Consider the following 26,129-nt stretch of genomic DNA (forward strand, 5'->3'; position numbering starts at 1 on the left):
CTGTGACTGGTGACAACTTCACTGACTGAGACAAACTGTGTACAGAGCATTTTATTGAATTATTGATAACACGGTAGGTCTCAGACCAAAACGATGGTTCAACAACATCAACAACACTGAGATTATACAAATAAACTCAGGACATTTTTATATCTCTAACATGCAGTTCTGTGATCATTACAGTAAGCAGAAAATTACTTACATCTTCCTGGATTATCATTTTGGTTATGACAGATCACTAACAAATGCCCTTCATGGATTTTAATGTAAAATTCCTTCAATAGTGCTGAACATAATACATAATGTAAAATCCAGGCTTGAAGACTGACATTCAGTTGGATGTCTTGAAAGATGGGAATGTTTCAGATGTAAATTTTTAATTTAATACCTTGTTCATGTTTGTCTTTAGTCATAACAATGTTTGGCTTTAGAGATTTTCTGACACTGATCAATACAACAATAAATATATACAGCCAGTCTGTCAAGAAAAGTGGTGACTGGAGCTGCAGTGACCAGTTTCTACTAACCAGCTGTAGAATCTGCTGAGAAGTAAAACAAGGATATGATGGCAAGATCTGAGAAAAGATGTACATTCATTAGGTTCACTCATCCATTCATTGTTTAACAGTGTCACAGGAGGGGACATGAGTCTTTCACAGCATGAACTATACTGAGGATCATGTGACTGCAGCAGGACAAGGTTTGTGAGGTCTGTGATTGTGATTGTATATGTACAGCTGTATGACAGAGTCAGTAATGTGATCATTTACATTCACTCTAAGATTTCATTACTAAAAAAGATACAATTACCGAATAACGAATCATAGACCCATGTCAGGCACACAAATTGACTGGTTACCAACATCTCTTCGTCACTTTGTCTCAGCTCTCCAGCTACAGGAAGCAGAGAACACAATAGTTGTCTGTGCAGAACTCTGAATTCACATTTTGGCTGAAGATTTTTTACCAGCTGATGAAGTCCTTTAAAGGAGCACAGTCCAGTCCTTGAGGTAGTGTTTGTGTGTGTGTATGGGGGGGGGGGTCCCACTTAAAGTAAATCTGTGACAATTTCTAACCCCCACCGTGTGTGTGTGTGTGTGTGTGTGTGTGTGTGTTCTATGAACAGTATGCTTATGTGTGTCATTTTTTCATCTTCTTTTGTCGGTCCAGAAACTTTTGTCTTCTTTCAACTGGAATCTCATCCAGACTTATACCATGATTACTGGCCCTGAGAGAGAGACAGGACAGAGAGAGAGACACACTCATGCACAGTATTTGGGGGGTGTTAGAAATACATTACATTAAATCTTCTCTCCATGTGGGTAAAAAAGGTACTAGAATATTACGTGCTAAATATGTCAGATCTTTTTACACACACAGAGCAAGCAATGAACAACATGTTTCTGACCAATTACATTAGTAAAAGTATTTGTATTAATTACCTGATGCCTTGTATTACATTGAATAAAAATGTCCATATTGTATAGTTTTGTTAGTCATTTATGTTAATTTTCTGTCTCTTTGGCATCATCTGTCGAGCCAATAAAGCTGATTTGAATTTGAATTCAAGACATGGCCTTAACTTGACCTCGGACTGACACCCTGTTTCACTGAGGATTCACCTTATTATGTCTTGTTGTGGTGTGTGTGTGTGTGTCTGTCTGTCTTACCCTCCGGTGAGGTCTGGGGGAACTGGAAGAGGTTTATCAAAACCATCTCGACCCACCAGCCAGTACGTGTCCTCCGTGCCCTTCACCTGCAAAGTGAACATTGCATGAATCCCATTTCTGTGCACAAACATCACAGGTTAGAGTCACAAGTGTTTACTGAGAAACTCCGTTTCCTGTTTCCTCCTCTTGTAAACCAGCTGATATGTTGATCAGTACCAAGCACATAGTCCTGAGATCCATCAAATATTTTATCATATTTAAACTCCAAGCACAATGAAGGTTTTACTAATGGATCTTAGATGTATGATGTTTGCTCACCAACACAAACTACTAACCTAATTAACAGTCACTAATGAGTTCATGTCATTATACAGAAACAGACTTTGCTGTTGTGTCACCTGAAATGTGCCTTTGTTCTGAAGTCTTTGAGAACATTACTGGCTGTTGTATAGTTGAGCCTTAACTGGTCATTAAATTATTAGTGTGAATGCTGCAAACAGCATGGTCATGTTGGTTCAGCTCTATGACGAAAAACACAGCTTTAGTTTTATTCCCTCTTTCTCATTTTACATGAGTGTGTATGTGGTGACGTCATCTGCACTTTCTTCAGCACCCTTACAAACCGGTCAAGACAGAAGCAGCAGCTTATTAAAGGCCTGCGAGCCGCCGGGTGGCAGCAGAGCTGCCATTCAGCATGTAAAGCTGCAGCAGCAGCAGCGAGACAGCAGGGAGCAGCATTCACACTGCAATTTCTTCAGAAATTACGATTAGGGTTAGTTAATAATGCTCATGTGATCAGTTGTTACAGTCACCTGATTTAATGTCAGTTATTCCAGTTTGGACTATTATACATTTTTATAGTCAGTGTCAGGAGGATATCAAACATCTGACTCGTGCTTTATAATTACACTCGACATGTACATTACACAAAAAAGTCTGGAAATACCTTTAATCAGATGAAGTCAACAAAACCTGCTCGTCCCTCACTGAACATATCCACTGAAATTCACAGACAAACGACACAAACTTTCTCTGTGCGATTGATTGATTGAAGCCTAATGAAGCACTGTCAAACCCAGTTGCAGTGAGGACAGTGCAGTTTGAAGGAAATGGTAGTAAAGAAGAATCCACCCCAGAATCAGGTTTGAGAGACAAGAAAATACTACTTCACACCCAGTTGATCACTCCTGGAATAATGAACTAGAAGCTTCAGTGTTGTTTACAGCACACAGCATTGGAATCCAACAGCAGCAGCATGAAGAGTAGTGTGGCTTCAGTCTGGGAGGAAGTTAAACCACCTCTTATTACTGGGCCAGGCTTTTTTAACACTCATCCATTTTAGCCACCCTGTGATGGGAAGTGGACCATGGAATAAGGTCAAAAAGCAGCTTCCGACTGGCTGGTTTGCAGTTTGAACCTTTGAACTTTTCTTTGTGTTGAGTTTGCATGTTCTCTTCGTGCTCACGTGGGTTCTCAAATGGGTTCTCCAGCTTCCTCCCACAGTCAAAAGACATGCAGGTTAACTGGTGACTAAACTGAACCAAGGTGTAAGTGTGAGCGTGAATGGTTATCTGTCTTCATGGGCTGGCCCTGTGATTGGCTGCCAACCAGTCCAGAGTGCACACTGCCTACAATGGGTGATGGATCTGAATTACTGACATTGATGTGGATAGATTATTATATTTTCATGTTCAAGAGGTCATGATTTTTTTATTTAAACAAAAAGAGAAGAAAAAGTTTGAAAAAAATCACATTAGGAAGTTTCCACATGAGGCTATACTGAGAGCTTGGCATTAGCTCTGAGCGGCTCCATCATACAATGGAGGGGGGGGGCAAAAGGCCTATATCGTTGTTAAAAGTATTATTTTACTGTAATTCTACATTGCAGCAGCATCCAACTGACACATGTTGAGCCAGAGGCCCCTCCCCGTTCTTCCTGGAGTCATGACTAAGTCAACAGACTAATTAGTTTAGTGGCTCAATTGCGTCATTGAACTTCATGTTTACATCACTATTGGCCAGTTAGCATAGCTTAGCATAAAGTCTGGATAACCACTTGAGATAGTTAACCCTTTAGGCGCCAGAGTTTTTTCAAGAAAATATACAATTTTGATATCAAGATTTCAAAAGGCTATAACTTGAAAGTAGTTTGAGATAAAGGTATACTGTCAATGAGAAAATTGTTCAGTATGACTCAAAGTCTGTGATGGGAGTGAAATTATTCATCTGATTTGCATATTATGACGTCACAAGGTGGCGGACATATTGGAAAATGTTCAATTTTGATATCAAGGTTTCAAAAGGCTATAACTTTAAAGTGGTTTGAGATAAAGGTATACTGTAAATGTGAAATATCTTTAGTATGAAACGAAATTTGGGATAGGCTCCAGAATTCATCATTCAGAAAAAGAGAGATGAAATCAATGGGCTCAGAATTTGTCAGATCGTCTCCACAATAACCAACAGGCTCATCAAAATTTCGGATCCACTTTTGATACTCTTCCTTTTCTCTCAAGACCTGCCAGCCATCATCATCATTATCATCGCCGCCGTGATTTACGGTGCGGCAATGAACGCCACCTCCGCCGCTATTAGCGGTGTGTTTTTTCCCGCGGCTTCTCCCGCGTCTGCCACGACAACCACGGCCCATATTTGCGGTGTTATGAGCCCCCCTGCCACCTCGACCACATCCCCTGCTTGACGATCGCAGAATGCTTCTACCCCGGCCACGCTGAGGTGAAGCATCCGCTATACCATGTGCTGATTGTGGACTATGGCGCGCGGAGTCGCCGTCACTACTAATGTCAGTTTCTGCTTCACTGGACAACTGCATGTCTTCCTCCTCGGAATCGGAGTCAGCCAGTACCTGACGAAGTACTTCGTCGATGGTAAACCGACCTCTCGGCATCGTGAGTAAATGAAAAAACACTCTTTCGCTCTCGCTACGCTCTGCACTACTACTTCTGCTTCGCCGCCGCGTCTCTGTGCCGGAGGGTGTTTTACAAACTCTTTTTACTCTAAAACTTTGAATAGAACCACGCCCACAAATGCTGCTCAGATTACAGGCGACATGTCCGCCATGTCCTGGTGAAAAGTAATAAGATTCGGCACCACATTTATAGATACAGCCTGTTTTATTCAGCAATGTTGCTTGTCGCAATTTTGCGACTTTGGCGCTTAAAGGGTTAATTGGAATAACAATAGCTAATTGCAGTCAATTTTGGACTCTTCTGAAAATGTTTAAGCCTTCTTGAAGATGGGATTTTGAAGTTGTAAACTCACCTTTAAGCAGTTATTTGTTCATTTGTCTGTCTTTCTTTGTGATGAAGTAAAATATTTTCACCTCATGTAAAGTTATGTCAATCAGTGGAACAATTTCCTCCCGTGTGGCTCAACTTATCCCTCATTGGTGGCAAGTTGGGGTTTGTACCTTAGCCTTCCTGGTGTCTATGTGGTATCCCAGTTTGAGACTGGTCAAGACCTTCACTGTACTCAGACTGATGTGGATCCTGTAGGCTGGAGACCACAAACACAAGATGATTATTCAACATCAGATGTTTATCTTGACTCAGTCACCATTCAAATGCTGACAGAGGAGAAGTATTTAGATCAGCTGGATCAGGATCTCTGGTGATAAATCAGTGCTTCCACTGTTTTGTACGTACGCAGTCCAGAGGCTTCCATGTGTGAAGCCGTGGTCACTGTGTCCCCAAACAGACAATACCTGGGCATCGTCAGACCCACCACACCGGTCACCACCGGACCTGAAGACCCAGAGCACAGAATGACAGACAGGTCATGTGTTTTCATTTCAAACTTTAACCCTAACCCAACCTAACCTTGCCTAAATTAACCCTAACTCCATAATAATAACACATTTTATTTATAATGCACTTTTCATTTGGAAAACAAATCTCAAGGTGCAACAGTTAAAAAACGTAAGATAGTTTAGTAAAGGTAATCCTAACTGATCTAACCGTTCACTAACCCTCCGTTGGGCCCATTAGAAAACGGGCTGTCAAGCACTCTGACATCCTTCAACTAGCTGTCAATGTAGTAACTTTGGTTTGAGTTAAGTTCATTCTTATTATAATAGAGTTAGGGTTAGGGTAATACCAAATGGTTAGGGTTAGGGTAATACCTAATAGATAGTTCAGTATTTTATGAGACTGAATCAGTTAAATTGGCTCTTTTTCCTCATTTATCGAGGTGGTGGACTGTACAAGTTTTTAAGTCCCATTAATCAATGTAATTCTTTATTATCTTTAATAATTATTCATTATTTCAGAAGCCCACTATTTATTGGTGCCTGAAAGTACTGAGTACTGAACACCTCAGATTAGTTAAAGAACCCACTGATCCCATTCACTAACCCCTGACTACAGGGATCACTGGGTTCTTGAACTAATCCAACTGTTCACTAACCCACAGACTATAGGGATCGCTGGGTTCTTGAACTAATCCAACTGTTCACTAACCCACAGACTACAGGGATCGCTGGATTCTTGAACTAATCCAACTGTTCACTAACCCACAGACTACAGGGATCGCTGGATTCTTGAACTAATCCAACTGTTCACTAACCCACAGACTACAGGGATCACTGGGTTCTTGAACTAATCCAACCGTTCACTAACCCCGGACTACAGGGATCAGGGATGTGTCTGTGTACCGGAGTGCAGTCCGATGCGTATTTTGACTTTAATCTCAGGCATGTGTTTGATCTTAAAAGCTCCGATGGAGTGCAGGATGTCCAGAGACATGTTGGACACCTCAGCTGCGTGTCGACTCCCATTTCTGTTGGGAATTCCTGAAGCTACCATGTAGGCATCTCCAATAGTTTCTACCTGCAAACACACACACACATTTTATGAATGTTGTTATTACATTAGGTATTGCTCAGGAGTTGAGCCAAAGTCACCTGGACTTGTTGAAGGTACTTAAAGACGTTTCACCTCCATCCAGAGGCTTCTTCAGCTCTGGGGTTAGTGAACGGTTGCATTAGTCCACGAACCCAGAGATCCCCGTAGATCGAACTGAAGAAGCCTCCTGAATGGAGGAGAAACGTCTTCAAGTACCTTCGACAAGTCCAGGTGACTTTGGCTCAATTCCTTAAAGGATTAACCCAAACCTGGATGACACTGAGAATCTTCACAGAGTTATTACATTAGGGTTAGAGAGAGAGACAGGTGAGGGAGGATGGAGAGCGAGAGAGAGAGAGAGAGAGAGGTGAGGACAGAGAGAGAGTGAGACAGGTGAGGAGATGAATGAATGCAGTCTGGTTGTTACCTTGTAAACGTCGTGAGTAGCAATGATGGCATCAAACATGGTGTAGAGGTCATTCAGCAGGTCAACCACCTGGACACACACACACACACACACACACACACACACACACACACACACACGGTGCTTCACTTTAATTTCACCTTTTTAGTCTTTAGTTGATCTTTTTGTGCCAATGCATCCATAACTGAACACACACACAGATACACTCACACACACAGATACACTCACGCACACACAGATACACTCACGCACACAGATACACTCACACACACACAGATACACTCACGCACACAGATACACTCACACACACACAGATACACTCACGCACACACAGATACACTCACGCACACAGATACACTCACGCACACACAGATACACTCACGCACACACAGATACACTCACGCACACAGATACACTCACACACACACACACAGATACACTCACGCACACACAGATACACTCACACACACACACAGATACACTCACGCACACACAGATACACTCACGCACACACACACAGATACACTCACGCACACACAGATACACTCACGCACACACAGATACACTCACGCACACACACACAGATACACTCACGCACACACACACACACACAGATACACTCACGCACACACAGATACACTCACGCACACACAGATACACTCACGCACACACAGATACACTCACGCACACAGATACACTCACACACACACACACAGATACACTCACGCACACACAGATACACTCACACACACACACAGATACACTCACGCACACAGATACACTCACGCACACAGATACACTCACGCACACAGATACACACACACACACAGATACACTCACGCACACAGATACACTCACACACACACAGATACACTCACGCACACACAGATACACTCACGCACACACAGATACACTCACACACACAGATACACTCACGCACACACAGATACACTCACGCACACACACACACACAGATACACTCACGCACACACAGATACACTCACGCACACACAGATACACTCACACACACAGATACACTCACGCACACACAGATACACTCACGCACACACACACACACAGATACACTCACGCACACACAGATACACTCACGCACACACAGATACACTCACACACACAGATACACTCACACGCACACACAGATACACTCACACACACAGATACACTCACGCACACACAGATACACTCACGCACACACACACACACAGATACACTCACGCACACACAGATACACTCACACACACACACAGATACACTCACACACACAGATACACTCACGCACACAGATACACTCACGCACACAGATACACTCACGCACACAGATACACTCACACACACACACAGATACACTCACGCACACACAGATACACTCACACACACAGATACACTCACGCACACACAGATACACTCACACACACAGATACACTCACGCACACACAGATACACTCACGCACACACACACAGATACACTCACACACACACACAGATACACTCACACACACAGATACACTCACGCACACAGATACACTCACGCACACAGATACACTCACACACACACACAGATACACTCACGCACACACAGATACACTCACACACACAGATACACTCACGCACACACAGATACACTCACACACACAGATACACTCACGCACACACAGATACACTCACACACACACACAGATACACTCACACACACAGATACACTCACGCACACAGATACACTCACGCACACAGATACACTCACACACACACACAGATACACTCACGCACACAGATACACTCACACACACACACAGATACACTCACGCACACAGATACACTCACACACACACACACACAGATACACTCACGCACACACAGATACACTCACGCACACAGATACACTCACACACACACACAGATACACTCACATACACACACAGATACACTCACACACACACACAGATACACTCACATACACAGATACACTCACGCATACACAGATACACTCACGCACACACAGATACACTCACGCACACAGATACACTCACGCACACAGATACACTCACACACACACAGATACACTCACATACACAGATACACTCACGCACACACAGATACACTCACACACACAGATACACTCACACACACAGATACACTCACACACACACAGATACACTCACACACACACAGCTTCAGTTCAAGTTGTACCTCGATAGGTTCACTCAGAGCCGAGATGGTCGTAAATCCAACGATATCACTGAAGTACAGAGTGCATTCTGAATAATGTTCTGGCCGGACCGGCTTCCCTTTCTTCAGAGCCTGAGCCACAGACCTGACACACACACACACACACACACACACACACACACACAGTGACAGTCTCTCCATGTAGCTCCTGTGCCTGTTAAAGATTTATACTGTTAAACTCTGTTTTCTCTGAGCTGATTGCTGGAGGTTTAATCTGGATGGACGTCAGAGATGATGGTGAAGAAGACCAGGAAGAGAACTAGGTTTTGAATTTTTGTCATTCATCCATTTAGAGGTGTGCGTGTGTGATGTAGGGGTGGTTCGTCCTAAAAGGTGCTGATCAGCAAGTCCTGTTTCTAATTATCAGCTCATAATAGGACTGATGATGAATAATAATCATTTGTTATGAATTATCAGTCCTATTATTTCTATAACCATTTGCATAGTTCCTGTGCATCTCTCCCTCCTCTGAACATTATAAAAACTAGTTTCATTTATTTCACTCACCACATTTCTTCTCCTGTGATCAAAGGTCTGTCAGTCCTTTAAAACAGGACAGACAGACCTAAAAGCTGGTTAACCTGCTGCTGTGAAGCAGGAGACCTCACAGATTTTACAGAGGAAGGAGACTTGTGGGAAATGGAGTGAAAGTGGCGCTACTGTGTTGTTCTTCAATATTTCAGTTTTCAGTGAAATGAGTCTTACTTTGGCAGGAGCTGTCCAACCAGCTTATCTGTCTTCTGCCTCTCAATCTCCAATTCGTCTGTTCGTTCTCTGATCAGATCTTCCAGGTTGGAACTGTATTGCTCCAACATCCGCAGCATGGAGTCGATGATGTTCGCTCTCTTCCCTCTGTTGATGCCCCGAAACTGCAAACACAAAACATGGAACACGAGACAGCTTTTCTCAGGAGTTCAATCGGGAAAGAGGAGACATGTTTGGGGATGTTCCCTGCTTCACGTGAGCCAGCAGGCGCAGCGGAGCCACTCGCCTCACCTGTTTGAAAATGTCATCGAAGCTCGGCCTCTTACTTGGATCTTCATCCCAACATTCGCTCATCAGACTGAGACACTCGGCAGGAGCCTCATCCACCAAAACCAGGGGTCTGCAGAGAGGAGGGGGCTGCTTCAGACGCTCCACTATCTCTGAGGGACAGACAGGTACACAGACAGGTGGTCAGACAGACAGGTGGTCTGCAGAGAGGAGGGGGCTGCTTCAGATGCTCCACTGTGTCTGAGGGACAGACAGGTACACAGACAGGTGGTCTGCAGAGAGGAGGGGGCTACTTCAGGCAGACAGACAGACTGTCTCACCATGGGCCGGCATGTCCATCATGGCGTACGGCAGCGTTCGTGAGATCACTTCCTGTATGATGATGGAGAAACTGAAGACATCTCCAGCAAACGAGCCACCTCGGATTGGATTCCTCAAGAGCTCCGGAGCTGTCCAAAGCAGCTCTGAGAGACAGACAGGCAGAGGGGGAGACAGGTGCGGTTAGACTGTGATACAGACAGAGACAGACAGGCAGGCAGACAGGTAAACACACATGTCATCATTCTGAGCACTGAAACTGAAGACCTGTTTCTAACAGAAGAACTCCAGTCAAAAGATTTCACCTTGTGGGTCCTCAGGAAGGCTGAGGCTCTGAGAGTGAAGGATCATGGGAAGTCCGTAATCGGTGATTTTAAGAACAAAACGCCCATCAACTAAACAGTTAGTAGACTTCAGACGGCCATGACTCAGACCTCGAAGATGAAGGTACTTCATCCCCTGGAACAAAGAAAGCTGCGTTTGTTTAAAGGGAGACTTCAAATGCCCAATCAGAGTCACAGAAAGGTCAAAAATGAAACAGCAGTAGTGGGAGTAGTAGTACTAGTAGGAGTACTAGTAGAAGTACTAGTAGCAGTAGTAGTATTAGCACTAGCACTGGTAATAGTAGTGGTATTAGCAGTAGTAGTAATAGTAAATTATTCTGCTCTAAACACCTCAGAGACACCTTTTCTACCAACATAACTCTCTCTCTTCTCTCTCTCTGTCTCTCTGTCTGTCTCTCTTCTCTCTCTCTGTCTCTCTGTCTGTCTCTCTCTGTCTCTCTGTCTGTCTCTCTGTCTCTCTGTCTGTCTCTCTGTCTCTCTCTCCTCCACCCAACATGGACCCTGACAGAAGCCGCCCACATCTGAGCCTGCTTCTGTTTGAGGTTTCCTCCTGTTAAAGGGGAGTTCTCCCATTAAAGGGGAGTTCCTGAGCTGCTCTTTCTGGAAACAGTGAACGTTGTTATGAATTGAAATCAATCTATAGATAGATAGATAGATAGATAGTAGTGGTAGCAATAGTATTAGTAATAGTATTAGCACCAGTATTAGCAGCATTAGCAGTAGTATTAGTAGTAATATCTCTGCAGCACCTTGATGAGGTCCATCAGCAGGGAGGACTTGAACATCCAGTCCAGCCTCATGTTGCTGTCGGCCAACAGGTCGGCCAGACTTCCTCGAGGACAGTGTTCCACCACTAGAGCGAAGATCCCCGAGTCCAGAAACAGGCCCAGGTACAGGTTCAAGTTCTCATGTCGCATCTCTCTCAGCTGGACAGAACAGAAGGAACATATTTACTCTGCACAATCTGTGTGCATTTGATATATTTACTATGTATTTACTGCATTTCACTGTGTATTTAATGTGTTTTTACCACATATTTACTGTTGATCGTACCTGGCTGAAAAGGCTCTGAGTGTTTTGATTGACAGCTGTTATCGTCTTTACAACAGGAATCTTCTTCAGCCAAACCCAGTCCCCCTGGAAACAACACAAGCAATCAGAGCACAGTGGATGCAAGTCAGACAGGGATAGGTAAACAGACAGGTGCAGTTAAAGAAACAGACTGCCTGTACAGGTGAGCAGACAGGTACAGGTGTACCTCCAGTATTCCTATGTTGGAGCTCTCAGGTGTCGCCAGGATGTAACTTCTACAAATCGAGCGAATTGGAGTTTTAATTTCCAGAAGACTCCTCATGATGGACTCGTCATTCAGTTTCTACAGAAACAACGAAATCAACAACAAATTTCAAAAAACTGATCACTAAGAAGTCGTGTCAACAACAAACATGTCAGCATCGATAAGATGAACTAAATCCCTTTGTTTACATGCACACTAATGTTCCATTATTATTCTGACTTTGACACAGGTCATTTTATAGATCAGGCTCCTCTCCTGAGCTTTTCTCATCCCTCAGGTTCCTGTGGATCCTGGTCCTGGTTCTCCTGCTGTGGATCATCAGCCACCGACACTTTTTACTGATATTAGTGCGGTTGTTATTATTCACAGCACAGAAAGGCTCCGGGGAAGATACTAAGTTAGTCAGAGACATTAAAGAGACATGAAGCATCAGGATGGAGAGGAAGAGGAGGAGAGAGGAGCCCAGTGCATCATGGGAGTCCCCCGGCAGTCTGAGTCTATAGCAGCATAACTAGGGGCTGGTCCAAGGCCTGATCCAGCCCTGAACTATAGGCTTCATCACTAAGGAAGGTTTTTAGTCCACTCTGAAATGTAGAGAGGGTGTCTGCCCCCCTGAACCCAGACTGGAAGGAGGTTCCACAGGAGAGGAGCCTGATAGCTGAAAGCTCTGGCTCCATCACTACTTTAGAGGACTTTAGGAACCACCAGTAGACCTGCAGTCTGGGAGCACAGTGCTCTAGTGGGGTAGTACGGTACTATGAGCTCTTTAAGATATGATGGAGCCTGAACATTAAGAGCTTTGGAGGTGAGGAGAAGGATTTTAAACTCTATTCTAGATTTTACTGGAAGCCAGTGAAGAGAAGCCAGTACAGGAGAAAGATGGTCTCTTCTCTTAGTTCTGGTCAGAACAGGAGCAGCAGCGTTCTGGACCAGCTAGAGAGTCTTTAACGACTTATTGGGGCAGCCTGATAATAATGAGTTACAATAGTCCAACTTAGAAGTGACAAATGCATGTACTAATTTTTCTGTATCGTCTGTGGATATGATGGGCCTGATTTTAGCAATATTACGTAGATGGAAAAAGGCAGTTCTAGAAATCTGTTTAATGTGGGAGGACAAATCACAAATCCTGATCAAATAAGACTCCCAGATTCCTCACAGTGGAGCTGGAGGCCAGAGTAATGCCATCCAGAGCAGCTATGTTGGTAGAAAAGCTGTCTCTGAGGTGTCTGGGGCCAAGCAAAATAACTTCCGTTTTATCTGAATTTAGCAGCAGAAAGTTGCTGCTCATCCAGGACTTTATGTCCTTAAGGCAGATTTGAAGTTTAGCCAACTGATTGTGTTCATCAGGCTTTATTGATAAATAGAATTGTGTATCATCTGCATAACAGTGGAAATTAATGGAGTGCTTCCTGATAATATTACCCAGAGGAAGCATGTATAAGGTAAATAGTATCGGTCCAAGCACTGAACCTTGTGGAACTCCATGTCTAACCTCAGTGTGGACAGAGGACTCGTGTACAAACTGATCGATCTGATCAATAAGACTTAAAGCAGCTTAATGTGGTTCCTTTTATACCAGAGAACTGTGCCAGTCTCTGTAACAGGATGTGATCAATGTGTGGTCAATGGTCTCAAACACAGCACTCAGGTCTAACCAGACCAGGACAGAGAGGAGTCCTCTGTCTGATGCCATCAGGAGGTCTGTAACCTTCACCAGTGTCTCTGTGCTGTGGTTCGCTCTAAAACCTGACTGAAGATCCTCTAATAGACTATCAGAGTTTAGAAAGTCCCTCAGCTGGTTGGCTGCTGCTTTCTCCAGGATCTTGGAGAGAAAGGGAAGGTTGGATGAAGGTCTATAGTTGCTGATACACCTGAACCCAGAGTAGGCTTTTTCAGGAGAGGTTTAATTCCTGCTACTTTGAAGGACTGAGGTACGAAGCCTGTTAGTAAAGTCAAGATTATCACCATTATTACTATAATAATAGTACTGGGCTACAGGGCCGACTCTAGGCATAGGCCATGTAGGCGGTCGCCTAGAGCAAAACCTGCTGGAGGGGCGCTGCTGCAAGCCGGTAATAATTTGCATCCCCAAGTGGCGCCCCCCCCAGGTCGGGCGCTCTTGAGATACACTCCCCCCCCCCCCCCCCCCCCCCCCCCAACTGGTCCTACACCATGGAGGGGGTGCGGGACGAGTGATCGGTGCGCATCTCGCCTAGGGCACCATTATGGCTAGAGCCGGCGCTGCTGGGCTATTTCTGACCTTCCTGCTGACTTGAGTATCGATGAAGACGATGTCGTCCAGTGTCAGGAGGAGTTTGCTGATGTTCTCTGCTCTCCTGTACTTCCTGTACACACAACACACATGATGATGATGATTAGTGGTTTTTGTTCTGATCAAGTTCCACTTCACTAACAAAAAAGTTATGTGTGCATTTGTGTGTGTTCACCTTATCCAAGAGAAAAAAACAACAGTTAGAGCACAGAGCAACAGGAAGACAAAAAATATTGTCACCGTGTCCAAACCTGCAGAAAATCCAAACAAATAATTCAGAGGAAAGTAAAAACATGTTCAAATTTTGCTCATTGTCATGATGGACAGTATGGGTAAGTGAACACACCACCAGTGCAGGCCTCCTCTGGACTGAACCAACAGAAACTGGCGGTGGGCGGCTTTCCTCCGGGGAAGATGAAGGAGTGACTCAGTGGTCTCAGACCTCCAATCATCCCGTCGGCATGTGTCGGGGCCAGCGAGTGTGTTGGCACAAGTCGGTCACCGTCACTGTTCAGTACCACGTACCTGGCCTGCAGGCCACTCCCCTTTTTACCTCCATACAAGACCTGAGAGAAAAAAGAGAAAAGAGGAGGTGACACCATCATCCCTCTCCTCTTCTTCAGCCTCATTGCTCTCGTTGGTTTATCAGCACCTGATGATAAAAACACAGCTTGGCTTGATGATGTGTCTCAGTATAAAGTGTTCTTCAGCTGGGGATCTACTTTGCTCAGAGACGAGGTAAAGGTTTCAGCCCGATTGAAGCCGAAACCCTGAACAGAAGCTCCTCTGGGCCAGGCTACATTTTTACCATGGTGATCTAGCTAAATTAAAAGAGAGACACTTTCATGACATTGAAAACACAGAGGCTCAACACACCTCGCTAACCCACTTATCTCGTTTCATGGTACACTCATCAGGTTTGAGTTTGCAGCTTCTACTGTAATGTTGAACTCAGGTTTTAATTTAAACTTCATTTCAATTTGTTTATTCCTTAATTATCTTCCATTAAACTGTAGTGACTCTGAGCCAGACTTTAGCCAAGATTCTGTCATTTATTTTGTATTTTTCTAAATTAATAGGTCTGACCTGATTGAAGCCTTGAAAATCAAATCCTCCATCTGATTGGACAAGCTGATCCCCCGTCACCCAGTGCCCGCCCACTGCCTGCCGACGCTCCTCCACCGCCTTAGCAATGAAGTACACCATGTTGAAGATGGTCCCAAAGACTGGAGACACCTGTAGACAAAGTTCATGTTCTAGATACTACAGTACACTGAAGTTTCATAATCACTTTCATGTTTCTATGTTGAGTGTAGTTGCAGTCTCTGTGAGTATGGATTTTGTATTGTGTTTCGTTGCAGTCTGGATCTCAGTTCATTTGAGCCTGTTTTTTCTGTTTGTGTTGTTCTGAAGTTGTTGTGTGCATTTTATTGACGTAGTACAAGTAGTAAAAGTCGTCGTTGCGTATTTTTTTGTGTACTTACCTCAGTCGCAGCCACCGCAGACCGTATCTCTCGCTGTGATTGAGCCTGGCGAAAAGCTTCGTAGAAACTCTGGTCGGACGCCATGGTAACAGTCAGAACTGAGCTGTAGGCATGACGAAGCTTTGTACTATTGGTCAGCTGAGGAAATACTGTGTCCTGATGAGGAGACAGGAGAGAACCAGAGAATTAAGCCAGATTCAACTTCTAATGAATTGGATTCTGTTTTGGGTCAAAACTTTGACTCTTTCTGAACTAGGATTAAAGATGAAGAAGAAATGGACCTACAGAGTTTCAGAGAAGTGATTTTCAGTTTACTGAATTAAAAAAGGTATGTCTGCTTATCTGTTTCCTTGTCTGTCGGCCTCCACTGATTCTCTTTAGATTTTTCTTGTGTTTGTTTGGCCGTTGATGGTTTTACCTCTTATGCATCATCTAAGTACAAGGTGCCGCAGGGATCGATTCTGTTCTCGTACATTTTCCTCTTGACAAACTTTTGACAATTAGCTTGATTATTTCCTTTACTGCCATGTTTTGACCCCCCCCCCCCCCAATTTGGATTCTTGTCATGCTGTGCTTTCATGCCTCAGCCAAAACATGATTAGGTGGCTTCAAGGTACCCAAAATGCCTGTCTGTCTGCCTGCCATCCTGATTGTATGCCTGTCTGTCTGTCTGCCTGCCATACTGATTGTCTGCTTGTCTGTCTGCCTGCCATCCTGATTGTATGCCTGTCTGTCCGTCTGACTGTCTTACTGTCTTGCTGACTTTGTTGACTGATACAGCTGAACGAGGCAGAAACAAAGACCCTCAGCATCTGTTCCAGCCGTCCCTCCATCAGAGGCCCAGAGTGCCTGTATGAGACACTGACCAGAAACGTTTCACATGGGAAACAAACCCCAGTGGACTCTGGACTCTCTCTCCCCCCAAAGGGGCTGATCCTGGGAATGAGAATGGGCTGGACCTAAGGAGCATGTTTCCCAGTAGTGTGTTACTACCAGAGTTACACAGTTGTCAGAACTACACACTGTGTAGTTTCTTGAGAGGGCACCACTATTAACTGGCATACTGTTGAAGGACATGCTGGGCACGGCTCGCTCTCCACAGTATATTCTGGTTATAGTATATTCTAGAATAGATGAAGACAGAGACAGTAGAGACGTTCCACTGTAACAAACCCAAACATTTCAGGCATCAGCTTTCTAACTTTTGGAGTGAACGTGTGGACGGACAGTTGCTCCACACCAAAAGACGTCTGTGTCATGGCGAGGTTTTTTGGATGAGCTGCTCTCAAGATTGCTTGCCAGCACCAACACGGGAGGCTGAGCAATCGGCCTGTTACTGATTGATGTGTTTGGTATTTAAGTGGTTGGTTACCTGGTATGGCATGGCGTACAGCAGGGCGTCGTATGGAATAAACACATAACCATCGGAAACCATTCCCATGTCCAGAGCAGTCAGTAAGAGGTTTTTCTGATCCTCTCCACCAATCAGGAGAGAGCTCATGCACATGATCACCACTGAAAGATAAAAACTTCAAATTCACTATGTTTTACTTTGTTTTGGTTATTTAAAACTATTTTACACAAAAGATCAGATTTCATCTTTCAGCTCTGACCTTTGACCTTGTCTGCCTCTCTGATCGCTTTGAGTGCATCCCGAGGTCCGCCCCTGTCCTTTGTTTCCATAGTAACCACGGGACCAATCGGCAGGCCCAGAGCTCTAAGCACAGAGGCAACTTCCTGAGCGGTGCTCTCCCATAGGTCGGATGGCGCTGATGGAGCAAACAGGAAGAGGAAGGACAGAGTGAAAAAAGATGAACACAGAAAGTCAGAGTGGTTAGAAGAACTGCTGAAGACTGAAACCTGTTGGATTGTTGCACCCTGGAATTTAATAATAGACAATATCCCCTTTTTATAAACTGTCCTTGTGTGGTTATATACTGTCTTCTGTGTTTATTTCATTATGAGATCAAACGTATTTGTCTGTTCGGTCTAACGATAAAATATTTAACATTTCATTTCACAAAAGTAGTGTCAATAACATTATTTTCATGTTCCCAGATGTAAAAAGCTGGCTGCTGAAAAAAGAGCATCACTACTAAAGAGAGGCTACTCTCTCTCATGTTAGATCGATCGTGCACCTGTCGTGACATCAGCCTCGCAGAACTGGCCCCGCCTCCTGTCATGACACCACTCACCTGAGATGATGCCGACATGTGCCCAGCGAAAGAACCTGAGTACGGTGAACAGGACTCTCCCGGGCGGAGTGATAGGCGGCAGGTTTGGCCAATCAGTATCTAGACAACCTGGAGAGGCAAGCCCCGCCTCCCAGTGCTGAGCCAATAAGGAGGCGGCGTGACAGAGGACAGGGTTAAAGGGTCCAATGTAGGCATTGCCGTATCCCTCCATGTTGCCGAGTTCTGTCAGCGCTGAAATAAAAAGAAAGAAGAATAAGTGTCACAGGTGGAAATTGTTGTTTGTCAGAGTTGTTATAAAAAACCTATTTCATCATTCAATGTGAAATTTATCTGAACTTTCATCGCACTCAACCAATTAAGAAGCAGTATTACTGTTGTGCTCAGATATCACTTCCTCTTCTTCAAAATAAAACGCAATATATTTATAGAATAAACCGTATCTATAATCAAACATCTGTACTTTTTAACACTTATTTATTGCATTGAATGTTTTTAACCCTTTATATAAGTATCTAAAAACAAGACCGTTTGATTCATTGTCTTAATAATGTCACCAGTCAATTCAATAAATAATGGATGAACTTTCCATTAGTTGACTGGTTAACAAACCTTTGGAGGCGGAGCAGTCCTCATCCAGCAGTTTGACATCATACCAGTATCCTCTGCTTAGACTGCTGTCGCTTCGTAACCGTGATAACGCCAGGTTGGCTGCTGCTGTCGGCATTGCCCGGGAGAAAATAGGATCACACGACCACGGACCAATCAGAGCCAACTTAAAGGTTGCTGTCCAGACCTCTATAATGTATAGTGACCACAGACACGCTCCGAGCAGCCACCTAGGAAGCTGCATGCTCTTAACCTGCAGGAAATAAATAAAAGAAGCAATAAAAACAGTTAATACTGAGCAGTTTCTGTCCTAAAATGTGTGTATGAGTCTTTGATGTATCATGATAAATACAAAACCATATCAGAGGGACATTCAGAAACAACTAATTAATCAAACTGAGTCAAAACTTTCCCAAAGAAAACAAATTCACCTGCTATAGATAGAAACTGCTTTGTTAGACATTGCGTGTATCATCATTTACACCAGTGATGAAGATCAGCTGGGTCACACTGTCGTAACAGCATTCCTCTTTTTCTTTATTCAACATACCTCAGTATTTACACTGAACTGTTTAAAACTACACAGAAGAAATCAAATATACACTAACTGAATGTTCACTCTGCATATAACTTGGCAATTTATCATTGAATCTTGCCTCTGATTTGGTTTATAAAGAAAATGGTATCATCTGCATACATCTTCTGACTGAATGTTCTTCCTGATTTGATGTATGAATATGTAAAACAGAACTTGGAATGATACAGAAATGAGATCTTTAAGACTTCAGACATACAGTCATCAACATAAAAGCACTATGTTGTGTGTAAAAGATTATTGAACAGATTAGAAGTTTCAGTGTTAAATACCCGTGTAATGAATACTTGAAACCATGTTTTCACATGTTTTTTACTTTTATTTATAATTAAGTTATTTCTCACCTAGTCAACTTTTACCTTTTGTCAATTCTATTAATCAAGCCTAAACCTCACCAGAACTCCTTTGGAACCCTTGTTCTTAGTTTTTTAGTTTAGTTTAGTCTTAGTTGTCAGTGTCCAGACTCTGAGTTCTTAACTGAGTTCTCAGAGTTTCTATCAGATTTAGTCCTCAGTGTGGACAAAGTGATTCTAGTAGGTGACTTAAATGTTCATGAGGACGATGATGATGAAGGTCTGAGCTCTGCTTTCATCTCACTACTGGACTCAGCTGGCAGAGAGTAGATGGACCCACTCACTGTTTTAACCCTCGACCTTGTTCTAGCTGATGTTGTAGAAACTGAACAGTCTTCCCCAAAAACTCTTTACCATTTTTACCATTACTGCTGCTAAACTCAGACTAAACTGAAGTTATTCTGCTCTAAACACCTTTTCTACCAACAGAGCTGCTCTGGATGGATCACTGTGGCCTCCAGTTCCACTGGGAGGAATCTGGGAGTCTGATTGATCAGGATTTGTCTTTTAACTCCACATTAAACAGATTTCTAGAACTGCCTTCTTCCTTCTACTAATGTTATTAAAATCAGGTCCATCCTGTCTGTAGGTGATGCAGAAACACTAGTCCACACAAGTCACTTCCAGGTTGGATTATTTCTGTTCCTCTTCCTCTCCATCCTGATGCTTCATGTCTCTTTAATGTCTCTTACTAACTTGGTATCTTCCCTGGAGCCTTTCTGTGCTTTTCTCATCCCTCTGGTTCCTGTGGGGTTTATTATTCCCATATTAACTATTGTCATGTTTTTCACTGTTCCCATGTTCCTAATTATTAATCTCACTCCTACTGTCAGTGCTGCAGCTGCTGTTAGTGTGTTTGTCGCTGTTTGTGTTGTCTCTCTCTCTGCCTGTCTCTCTGTCTGTCTGTCTGTCTCTCTCTCTGTCTCTCTCTCTCTGCCTGTCTCTCTGTCTGTCTGTCTCTCTCTCTGTCTCTCTCTCCTCCACCCAACATGGACCCTTACAGAAGCCGCCCACATCTGAATCTGGTTCTGTTCGAGGTTTCTTCCCGTTAAAGGGGAGTCCTTCCTCCCATTAAAGGGGAGTTCTTCCTCCACTGGGTTCTAATCTAATCTCTGAGCTGCTCTGTGGGGATTCTTGAATCCTTCCTGTTGAATTCCTGAATCTTTGGTCTCTAAATGAAAGAGTTTGTTTTGAGCTGCTCTTTCTGGAAACAGTCTGAGAGAACGCTGCTGTGACCTGGAGCTCTATAAATAAAGACTGATTGATTGAGTGTGGCGAGCTGAATAACATTAAATAATTACTGGACACATTGGTTAACAGTCAGTTCTTATCATAGCATGAACTAATGTTAATATTTACTGATTGTTACACTTAGTTTATCAGTGCATTATATTAGATACCTGACAGGTGAGTTCTGCTCTTGTCTTCAGACTCACACAGATTGAACCCAGCTGACTGCTTTCACATTTGACCTCTAAAGCTTCGCATGTTAATGCAGATTGACACCATTAGCTAATGCTAAAGAGCGCTAAGATTGCTAAGTATAGCAACAATGCTAACGCTCTTAACACAAGCTGAGAGGGAGAGATAGGACATGTCATCACCACTTTGAGAACCAATATCTACCTGAACACCACTCTCACCTGGTGACATCATTCTGCTGTGTGCTTACACTCACATTAAAATCTCAGTGAGTTCAGCTTTGGAGTATAAACTCAATCATCCAACACACCTGTACCTGTCTGTCCTGTGACATCATCATCCAACACACCTGTCCCTGTCTGTACTATGACACCATCATCCAACGCACCTGTACCTGTCTGTACTGTGACATCATCATCCAATACACCTGTCCCTGACTGAACTGACATCATCATCCAACACACCTGTCCCTGTCTGTACTGACATCATCACCCAACGCACCTGTACCTGTCTGTACTGTGACATCATCATCCAACACACCTGTCCCTGACTGAACTGACATCATCATCCAACACACCTGTACCTGTCTGTACTATGACATCATCATCCAACGCACCTGTACCTGTCTGTACTGTGACATCATCATCCAACGCACCTATACCTGTCTGTACTGTGACATCATCATCCAACACACCTGTCCCTGTCTGTACTGTGACATCATCATCCAACACACCTGTCCCTGTCTGTACTGTGACATCATCATCCAACGCACCTGTCCCTGACTGAACTGTGACATCATCATCCAACACACCTGTCCCTGTCTGTACTATGACATCATCATCCAACGCACCTGTACCTGTCGGTACTGTGACATCATCATCCAATACACCTGTCCCTGACTGAACTGACATCATCATCCAACACACCTGTCCCTGTCTGTACTGTGACATCATCATCCAACGCACCTGTACCTGTCTGTACTGTGACATCATCATCCAATACACCTGTCCCTGACTGAACTGACATCATCATCCAACACACCTGTCCCTGTCTGTACTGTGACATCATCATCCAACACACCTGTACCTGTCTGTACTGTGACATCATCATCCAACGCACCTGTACCTGTCTGTACTGTGACATCATCATCCAACGCACCTATACCTGTCTGTACTGTGACATCATCATCCAACACACCTGTCCCTGTCTGTACTATGACATCATCATCCAACACACCTGTCCCTGTCTGTACTGTGACATCATCATCCAACACACCTGTCCCTGTCTGTACTGTGACATCATCATCCAACACACCTGTCCCTGTCTGTACTATGACATCATCATCCAACGCACCTATACCTGTCTGTACTGTGACATCATCATCCAACACACCTGTCCCTGTCTGTACTGTGACATCATCATCCAACACACCTGTCCCTGTCTGTACTGTGACATCATCATCCAACACACCTGTCCCTGTCTGTACTGTGACATCATCATCCAACACACCTGTCCCTGTCTGTACTGTGACATCATCATCCAACACACCTGTCCCTGACTGAACTGTGACATCATCATATGATGTAAACACAGAAACAAAAGCTGCAGAAAATGAAACCTATTCCTACAAACTAAAGTGAGGCTGTAAATGTGTGCAGAAATGATTCTGTGTTGTTTTAGTTTTTTGTGATCATGTCAGAGGTTCTGCTGCCGAGAGAAGAAACAGACTTCCTGTCTGACAAGTCATTTCTAACTTAGCAGATTATTCATAGAGCTGATTATTGTTCTAATGAAAGAGTGTCAACAGTGTCTGTTGTGTTGAGTTACAGTCATCATAAACTTTCTATTACAGTCCGTCTTGAATTCTTCCTGATTCTACTGATAGATCGATACTGATTGTATTGATCTTTATTATTATATAAAGGATCCTGGAGGAATGACGTCACCATGTTTCCACTGATCTGACTGATCAGCAACTGGGCTGTTGATCATCTGAAGTTAGGGTTAGGGGTTAAACAATCTGCCTCCTCATTCACTTCAATTAGATGAGCATCATCTACAGAGACCTTTTGTTTCAAGTAGTGAGATAAAGGTTCAGTTCACCTGTAAACTGGGGCACACTGGTTTCTGGGAGTCTTATTGATCAGGATTTGTCCTTTAACTCCCACATTAAAGTCAGACCCATCCTAGCTAAGATTCCTCAGAATCTGTCTGGCTGTGCTTCACGTTAACAGCAGGTCACAACAGTTAAAGGCTAAAGTACCAAAGATGCTTGTCAACACGGGGTTGAATCGTTTTGAGACTGCAGTAGTCATTAAAAGTGGCAGATTGTGAAGCCATTTGTAATATTTATTATTAGTTAATATTAATAATAATATCTGGGGTTGCATCATTTGGAGTGCTGTATGTTCCCATGATATTTTTCCCAGAGCTTTATGTACTTTCTCATCTCTGGTTCTAGTGGATCATGGTTGTGGTTTGCCTGCTGTTGTTATTGTGGATTTTTTTTGCTATTGTTCTGTCTGATTCTCTTCCTCTTCAAGGGGAGTTTTTCTTGCTCATGTGGGGATTCTTGAATCTGTCATTTTGCTCTGAGCTGCTCCAAGTGAAAAGTGTTGTGAAATAACATTTGTACGATAGAACTGAAGCCTTCTTCTGATAATTATAGTCATGTGTTCATCTGGTAAGGATGATGCTATCACTGTACCTTATCACAGCTGATCAATTCCTCATCATAACATCTGATTTGAAAAGGTTTGATCCTCCTCTATTTGATCTGCGTCTGTGTTTCACTCATAGAACACAAGAACCAATAAATGAATAAAGTGCTGAAAGAAAAATGACTTTTTTCCCTCTTCAGGTGGATTTCATCACCACTTTGAAGGTAAATCAGAGACAAAAGAGTTCAGCTGACACTTAATTGATGCACAGGAAGCATTCACTTCTACCAAAGCGGCTCAAACCCGTGTGTGAAGGAAGGCTTTCACAGCATTGGTTCATTCTTCAAACACCATCAGCTCCACTGTTCCCTACTGTATTCAGAGTTTTGACTTTTTGTCCATTTTGAAGGAACTGTTTTACATGAAGAGACATTTCACACACACACACACACACACTTCCTACCTTCGTCTCAGACGCTCATCTGTCCAAACAAACTTTCAACTCCAGTCGGTCAAAGAAAAAAAAAGGATCTTCAAAGAAGCGATGAAAAACGGCGAGCTGCAGGAAGTGCTGATGTCAGCTGGAACAAGAGAGACACAGTGAAACTCTGAGAGAAGCTTAGATTTAAGCTTGTTAGAGTTCAGGAGGAAGTTGGCTTCAGTTTAGAGCAATGAGAGGATGACCTACTGAGGTCCGCTGTCTGACCTTACCTGCTGGATCCATCTCAAAACCTTGTTTCCTGACTGATGACATCATCTACCGCCCTGTGATCCCACAGCTACAGACAGTGTACCTGTCCAGACAGGTGAGCTCAGGTCAGCTAGATGTGCTGTGTTAAGCAAAAAGGAACCAAAGAAAACAGACGTGGTGGGAAAAGGTCTGGTGGTCCAGGTTCACTGTTTCCAGGTTCACTGTTTCCAGGTTCACTGTGTTTCCAGGTTCACACTGTTTCCAGGTTCACTGTTTCCAGGTTCACTGTTTTCAGGTTCACTGTGTTTCCAGGTTCACACTGTTTCCAGGTTCACTGTTTCCAGGTTCACTGTGTTTCCAGGTTCACACTGTTTCCAGGTTCACTGTTTTCAGGTTCACTGTGTTTCCAGGTTCACTGTTTCCAGATTCACTGTTTCCAGGTTCACTGTTTCCAGGTTCACTGTTTTCAGGTTCACTGTGTTTCCAGGTTCACTGTTTCCAGGTTCACTGTGTTTCCAGGTTCACACTGTTTCCAGGTTCACTGTTTCTAGGTTCACACTGTTTCCAGGTTCACACTGTTTCCAGGTTCACTGTGTTTCCAGGTTCACACTGTTTCCAGGTTCACTGTTTTCAGGTTCACTGTGTTTCCAGGTTCACTGTTTCCAGGTTCACTGTGTTTCCAGGTTCATTGTTTCCAGGTTCACTGTGTTTCCAGGTTCACACTGTTTCCAGGTTCACTGTTTCCAAGTTCACTGTTTCCAGGTTCACTGTTTCCAGGTTCACAGTGTTTCCAGGTTCACTGTTTCCAGGTTCACAGTGTTTCCAGGTTCACACTGTTTCCAGGTTCACACTGTTTCCAGGTTCACTGTTTCCAAGTTCACTGTTTCCAGGTTCACTGTTTCCAGGTTCACACTGTTTCCAGGTTCACTGTTTCCAGGTTCACACTGTTTCCAGGTTCACTGTTTCCAGGTTCACTGTTTTCAGGTTCACTGTGTTTCCAGGTTCACACTGTTTCCAGGTTCACACTGTTTCCAGGTTCACTGTTTCCAAGTTCACTGTTTCCAGGTTCACTGTTTCCAGGTTCACAGTGTTTCCAGGTTCACTGTTTCTAGGTTCACACTGTTTCCAGGTTCACACTGTTTCAGTGTCAAAGGTTGTCAGTTCTGCGTTAAGTGAAGGTTGATCCGTTAATCCTGATCTGGATTAAGTCCACGCTCAGAGATCACAGCTCCCAGCTGGTCTGCAGCCAAGAATAGAGGCAGGATTAGACTTGCACTAACCTGCCTGGAACAGCCGAAATACCAGAGTGTCCGTCAGAGAACCTCTGGTGGGATTTGAAGGAGGTTCCAGCACACAAACCAAGAACATCAGAGCTGGGGGCTGGTGTCCATGAGGAAGGAGCTTCCTGAGGAACACTGTGAGAACCTGGTGTCTGTCTGAGCATCACGTTAGCAGGTCAGAACAGCTGAAGGTTCTCAGATCTGCTGCTTTCATGTTCTTCTGACAGAACATGCAGAGAACAAACATGTTCTTCTACATAATGGTTTAATTCAGCAGCTGTGTTTCATATGATGTTGGTGTGAACAGCGTCCAGTAGGGGGCAGCATCAACTCTTATTAGCACGAGCTAAAGTGTCTGATCAAACCAGTCCAGCTGGGTTATACTGGTTCATACTGGTTATACTGGTTAA

General features: G+C 43.8%; 1 protein-coding gene across 1 annotated transcript; it reads right to left on the minus strand.

The window, feature by feature from the left end:
• Positions 1-1,140: 1,140 nt before the first annotated feature.
• LOC139222686 (retinal guanylyl cyclase 2-like) lies at positions 1,141-18,962 on the minus strand. Its single transcript, XM_070854529.1, has 23 exons — positions 18,722-18,962; positions 18,113-18,343; positions 17,531-17,686; positions 17,290-17,432; positions 15,918-16,073; positions 15,520-15,669; positions 14,780-14,999; positions 14,609-14,684; positions 14,422-14,506; positions 12,120-12,236; positions 11,915-11,998; positions 11,611-11,787; positions 10,823-10,976; positions 10,520-10,663; positions 10,203-10,351; positions 9,912-10,075; positions 9,168-9,291; positions 6,960-7,028; positions 6,343-6,517; positions 5,336-5,434; positions 5,101-5,186; positions 1,671-1,756; positions 1,141-1,228 (listed from the first exon to the last, which is right to left on the minus strand). Exons 1-23 carry the CDS (start codon positions 18,960-18,962, stop codon positions 1,141-1,143), a joined length of 3,174 nt encoding a protein of 1,057 aa, XP_070710630.1.
• Positions 18,963-26,129: the final 7,167 nt, after the last annotated feature.

The sequence above is a fragment of the Pempheris klunzingeri genome, chromosome 23, assembly GCF_042242105.1.
Source record: "Pempheris klunzingeri isolate RE-2024b chromosome 23, fPemKlu1.hap1, whole genome shotgun sequence".
Classification (NCBI taxonomy): Eukaryota; Metazoa; Chordata; class Actinopteri; order Acropomatiformes; family Pempheridae; genus Pempheris; species Pempheris klunzingeri.